The 6,430-nt window shown below is 19.8% G+C and overlaps 3 protein-coding genes across 3 annotated transcripts in view; 1 reads left to right on the top strand and 2 right to left on the bottom strand.

The window, feature by feature from the left end:
- PGAL8A_00451300 (conserved Plasmodium protein, unknown function) overlaps positions 1-445 on the bottom strand; it is a gene marked incomplete at both ends in the record, with an annotated part of 1,578 nt that extends 1,133 nt beyond the window's left edge. Inside the window, 2 exons of the mRNA XM_028673266.1 lie at positions 163-255; positions 368-445. Of these exons, the coding sequence (XP_028529736.1) occupies positions 163-255; positions 368-445 (171 nt within the window). The remainder of the gene's footprint in view (positions 1-162; positions 256-367) is intronic.
- Positions 446-801: 356 nt separating this feature from the next.
- On the top strand, positions 802-3,719 carry PGAL8A_00451200 (conserved Plasmodium protein, unknown function; the record flags this gene model as incomplete). The annotated part of the gene is made up of 2 exons (XM_028673264.1): positions 802-3,515; positions 3,629-3,719. 2 exons carry the CDS (start codon positions 802-804, stop codon positions 3,717-3,719), a joined length of 2,805 nt encoding a protein of 934 aa, XP_028529735.1.
- A 563-nt stretch (positions 3,720-4,282) lies between these two features.
- Positions 4,283-6,162, bottom strand: CCT3 (T-complex protein 1 subunit gamma, putative; the record flags this gene model as incomplete). The annotated part of the gene is made up of 2 exons (XM_028673263.1): positions 4,283-5,827; positions 6,076-6,162. The coding sequence occupies 2 exons, from the start codon at positions 6,160-6,162 to the stop codon at positions 4,283-4,285; spliced, it is 1,632 nt and encodes a 543-aa protein (XP_028529734.1).
- Between the last annotated feature and the right edge of the window lie 268 nt (positions 6,163-6,430).

Here is a 6,430-nt window from a genome sequence, read left to right as displayed (position 1 = left end):
AAATAAACCAAAAAAAAAAAAAAAAAAAAAAAAAAAAAAAAGATATTGATAAATACAAATGTGTAAAAAAGAAAAAGGAAAAAAAAAAAAAATTAAATCTATTATTTTTTTTTAGATGTTCCTTTTTTTTTTATTATATTTCTTCTGTATTTATGTTCTTACTTTAGATATGTAAAGAATTGGTAGTGTAAAAAGAAAAATAGAAAACAAGTTAAACGAAAAAAATATTTTTCTATCATTTTCCGCCATATTAAACTAAATATGAATATAAAAGATAAATTATTTTAAGCAAAAAAAAAAAAAAAAAAACATAAAATTTTGTTTAATAAAAATATATAAAATATTATAACTATTTTTTTTTTATTACTCTCCTTATGTTTCTGTTAATTGTAAATGATGAAGGAATAGGAACATTTTTTAACATTGAGATTTTAGCTCTACTCATTTTTGAAATTTATTATAAAAATGGGAAATTTTCAAATTTTTTCAAATAAAAAATAATTATATAATTTTTAATTAAACGAATTAACCTTTATATAAATATATATAAGTATATATACAAAAATATGAAAAAAAAAAAAATATTAAAATATTTTTTTTTCTTTTTTCAGTGAAAAAAAAAAAAAAAAAAAAAAATATATTGATGCTTAAATATTATTTATTTGGTTTTTTTTTAGTGAAAAGAAATATGGTTGTTTATGAAAAAAACATACGAATATATTCTTTTTTATTTGAAGTAATTTATAATAGAAACTTTTTTTTTTAATAAAAAAAAATAAGTAAAAAAAAAAAAAAAAAAAAATGCCAAGGTATGTTTTATTTCTTATTCTTTTCTATATATCTCCAACTTTCATAAATATGATAAATAAAAATTCTGGAAAAATAAGAAGTTATTTTATGAAAATATTTTATATTTCATCAATTGAAAAACAAAATGCTACGAGTTATAGTAGTTTTAAGAATGTAACACCAATTAAAAAAAAAAAAAAACAATTCATTTTATTAAAAAAAAAAAATGATAATTTGTCCATTAACATTTGTAGATTACAGAAAAAAAAAAAAAATAAAAAAATAGAAGAAAATTTATATATGATTAATCCCAATAATAATTATCAAAATGATATAAATAATAATAAAGATGAGATAAGTAATAGCAATAATAATATAATTAAAAACAATGAAAGTTCAGATCTAAAATGTGAATATTTTTACTCCAATTTTCCTGGTCATTATGATAATGGAAGTAATTTTTATAACAAAATAAAAAAAAAAAAAAAAAAAAGAAAAATCAATTGTAACTTAAAGAAAAGTAATGAAGATACTGAAAATTTAATAATTAATGAGGAAAAAAATGAAAATAATAATGAAAAACAAAATAAAATAATGGAAGAAAATATTTATGAAAATTATAATGAAATAAATGACAATGATAATAAAATAGATAAAAACAGTGATGATCTTCACGGAAATGAACCAAATTATAATGATATAATTGAAGAAAATGATAATGAAACAGAAAAGGAAAATCTAGTTAATATAGTAAACAAATATTTGAAAGATGAGAAATTGTTAAGAGATGATAAAAAATTAAAAAATATAGATAAAGACAAAATGTTAGAAGAATATAATAGATTAGTACAATTATTGAAAGATAGTAGAGAACAAAAATTAAATCAATTAAAAAAAAATGAAAAAAAAGATATATATGAGTTAAATGAAAGAGTTGTAAATAGTTCAAGTAAATTAAATCTTGAAAAACTTAAAAAGGAAATAGAAAAGAATTTTACTCCGAATGATGCTATGGAAAGGAAGATTCAAGATTACATTCATTTATTTACGCAAGATGTTGATAATAAATATATTAGCAGTAATGTAAATTCTGAAAATGTAAATTCTGAAAATGTAAATTCTGAAAATGTGAATTCTGAAAATGTAAATTCTGAAAATGTAAATTCTGAAAATGTGAATTCTGAAAATGTGAATTCTGAAAATGTGAATTCTGAAAATGTGAATTCTGAAAATGTAAATTCTCCATATAGTAATAATGATAAAAATATAGAAAAAAATGAATATGAAAATGAGGAAAAAACAGAATTTTTAAGTGAAGATGAAGAAGAATTAAATAAAAAAATATTGAGAAATGTATGCAAAGGTGATTACACCAATGTTGATAAGTTTAATTATAAGCTTTCAAAGAAAGATTTTGAAATGATGAAAAATATGGATGATGAGAAGGAAGTAAACGATGAAGAAAAAAAATTAATAGATGAAGTTTTCAATAAAATACAGGAGGATAAATCTCTTTTTAACAGAATAAATGAAAAAGAGAGAGAAATATTAAAATTATATGAAAAGCAAAAAAAGGAAAATAAGATAAAGAGATGCGAAGATCTCGAAAATATAATATATTACAATAAAAAAATAGAAGAAGTAAATAAAGATTTCAAAAATAATAATAAAAATGAAAATGAATTTATAAATAAAAACATATTCTTTAATAATAATGATAATTTTGTTGAAATTAAAGAAGAAGATATAAAAGAAATGAGTGAATCACAAATAAAAGATGAATTAAGAAAAAGAGGATATCCAATTTTTGGCTCATTAGAAGTTATTAGAAATAGATTAAGGGATGTTATGAAAATTAAAGAAACTCATAAAATGGATATAAGAGAAATTATAAAAAATCCAGATAAAAATTTATTGTCCCATATTAAATTAGAAAAATTAAAGGAAACTATAAAAGAATATAAAGAAAGAGATGAATATGGTGACATAGATTCTAAAATAAAACAGGTGGATTCAGCAATTGAAATTTCGAAATTTTTAGAAGATCCTGTACATTATTTACGTATAGATACTTCTAAGAAATTTATTAAGCAGTATGAAAATAATACACAAGAAAATATATATAACGAACCAATAGTAAATGATTATTCTTTTGATGAACAAATTTCAATGGCTGATAAATTAAAGAAAACTTTTGATTTTCAAAATGGAGAAAACTTACCTGATAAAATAAAACGTTATGGAGATGAAAATAACGAAATTGATGAACTAACTGAAGAAAAACAAGAAATGTATAGAAAAGAGGTATTAAAATATGGGGGATTACAAGAAACAATTTATGAATTTCATTATAAGCACAATCTATCCTTAGATTTTATTGGAGATTTTATTTGTAAATTTTCTGATACACATATACAGGAGATTAATAAATATAGATACATAACAAAAGAAGAAATGGAAAATTTAGAAATGAATCAATTTGAAAATCTTACATCAAATCATACAATAAATAATAATATTATTGTTCATAAATTTGTTGATACAAATGATTTAATCAAAAACTATTTATCTACTAAAAATATAGTTACACTTATTGAATATTCAAATATAGCTGATCCCGTTGATATTATTCATTATTATTCTCCTGAAACTTTATTTATGATTAGTGAAGAATATAATATTACTATTAATCATGTAATTGATGCTTGTACAAAATTAAATATAAAGTAACATAAGAAAAAAAAAAAAAAATAAATAATAATTATATAGAAAAATTTTTTTATTATGTATATTTATATTCATATTTTATTTTTTTTTTTATAAATTTTAATCATCTTAGGTTACCATATGGAGGTGATACTCATTTAAATATGAATTGTTTTAATTTATTGACTTGTTATTTAAGTAAATATGAAAAACGTAAAAAGTAGACATAAGTATGCTAATTTTTTAATTAAAAGGACTTCTCATATTTTTATCAAATTAAAAAAAAAAAAAAAAAATGAAAGCATTTTCTTTCATCTCTTTAAATATATTTTTTTTTTTTTTTTTTGTAACATTTCATTAATGATTAATACATATAGAACAATTTTTTTTTTTGTTTTTTTATTAATTTTTGTAATTGTTTTTCTTGTATTTATTAATGGAAAAACATTTTATATTTATGGATTTTATATTCATATTTGTAATATATATGTTTTTTTTTTTTTTTTTTATTTAATGATAATTTTTTAAAAAATAATTTATAAATTTTAATTTCTTTTTTGTCATCTTTTTTAATTTAATTAAAATTTTTTAAAATATGACTTATTTTCGATAGTTCAAAATAAAAATATGAACATATTGAATTCAAGAAAGATATTTTTTTAATTTTGTATTTTAATAAAAAAAAAAAATTTTTTTATATATGAAAGTATTGCTATTTCTTTTATATGTATATATTTTAAATAAATAATTTATTTTTATTTTTTTTTTTTATTTATTTTAGTAAAAATTATTCATATTCATTTTGAATATGTTTTTGATTTTTATCATCTTTCCCAATACCACTAACGACATCATCAATTCTTAAAATCATAGCAGCTGCTTCTATCGCACTTTTATAAATTTGCTTTTTAACGGATAGCAAATCCCATATATTTTTTGTAGAAACATCGATAATCTCACCTGTTATTCCATCTATTCCATATTTTTCTCCTCCTGGATTTTCATGTTTTATTCTTAATTCATTGATAGTTTTTACTACATTAACTCCGCAGTTTTGTGCTAAAATTTTCGGTATAATTTCAAGAGCACTAGCTACTGCTTCTGTTATACTTTTTCTTGAATCATCAAAATTTTTTGCTTGTTTTATTAAGTTTTGTCCAACTCTCATTTCAGTGCAACCACCACCACATAATAATTTTCCTTCAAGAATAATATTTTTAGCTACATTCATACCATCATGTAAATTTCTTTCAATTTCATTCAAAACATCTTTTGTTGATCCTCTTAACAAAATAGTACATGCATGAGGATCTTCACAGTCGATAAAAAAGGAGTAATAATCATCTCCAATTTTTTTTACTTCAAATAAGCCACATTTTGTACCAATATCACTTTCTACAATTTCATCACATCTATTAACAATAGTTGCACCACTAATCCTTTCTAGTCTATTTAAATCTGTTTTTCTAACCCTTCTTATAACACTTATATTTTTTTTAACGAGAAAGTGTTGAGCTAAATCAGATACTCCTTTCTCTGTTACTACTACATCACATTTACTATCAATTATATATTCACATAATTTTTTTACTTCTATTTCTTCTTGTAATAATAATTGATTCCATGTGTTTTCATCTAAAATTTCTACATTTGTCTGACTTTCGGCTTTTTTATATTCTAATGTACAATCTAGCAATAAAATTCTTGGGTTCTTTATATACCTTCTCATTTTGGGATGGGTAATATCTTTATTTATCATAACTCCTTTCAGTACATAACTATCTGTTATTTCTCCTCCTGGTATTTTTTCTACTTTTGCATATCTTTTAATATCTATTTCTTTCTTACCCATAATATTATCAATTTTAACACACAATGTTGCTTCTAAAGCTAATTTACTAATAATTTTATTATACCTACTTACAAATTTAGTGTTTAAACATGAATCAATTGCTTTTAAAAGATTACTTTCATCATTTATATTCACTTCAATAGCTATTTCTTCTAAATATTTTAAACAACAATTCAAAGCATTCATATAACAATTAACAATAATAGTTGGATGAATGTTTTGTTTAAGGAAAGTTTCAGCTATATTTAATAACTCTCCTGATAATATGACAACAGAAGTTGTACCATCACCAACTTCTTCATCTTGTGATCTACTTAGTTCTATTAAAGATTTAGCAGCTGGATGTGCTACATCAACTTCTCTTAAAATAGAATTTCCATCATTAGTTATTACAATTCCTCCCAATGGGTCTAACATCATTTTAAGCATAGCCATAGGCCCTAATGTAGTTTTTATAATTTCGCTAACTGCTCGGCTAGCCTAAAAAAAAAAAAAAAAAAATTTTTTTTTTTTTTTCTTGCTGTTAATAATAAAAATTTTATATTTTTTATACTTGAAATAAAAAAATTTAATATTAATTAATTACATATATATATATATATATATATATATATATATATATATATAAGCTTTATTTTTTATTTTTGTAATTTCCTTTTTTTTTTTATACAAATGTATATAATTTTATTTTAAATTTGAATATATAATAATTTAGTATTATTTTTTACTTGTATATTTGATAACTGAGTTTTCCTTCCTTCTTCTCTTTTAGTGTTTGGTTTAAAAACCAAAACAGCTCCTGGATTTTTTAACATCTATAAAAAAATTGAATATTAAAATACACATAGAATATAAATGTTTTATTCTATTCTATTATTTTATTTTATTTTATTTTATTTTTTTTACACTTCTTCATACTTTTTCTATTATGAATAATGAGAGAATTTAATTTCTTTTTATTATATAATATTACGAAAGAATATTTTACATTCAAACTATGTAAAATGAAGTATGCTTTTTTTTTTTTTTTTTTTTATTATTAGAAACTTTTTAACTTTTTAATGAATAAACAACAAAAAAAAG

The sequence above is a fragment of the Plasmodium gallinaceum genome, assembly GCF_900005855.1.
Source record: "Plasmodium gallinaceum strain 8A genome assembly, contig: PGAL8A_v1_130, whole genome shotgun sequence".
NCBI lineage: Eukaryota > Apicomplexa > Aconoidasida > Haemosporida > Plasmodiidae > Plasmodium > Plasmodium gallinaceum.
This window is presented reverse-complemented; position numbering and strand designations above follow the sequence as displayed.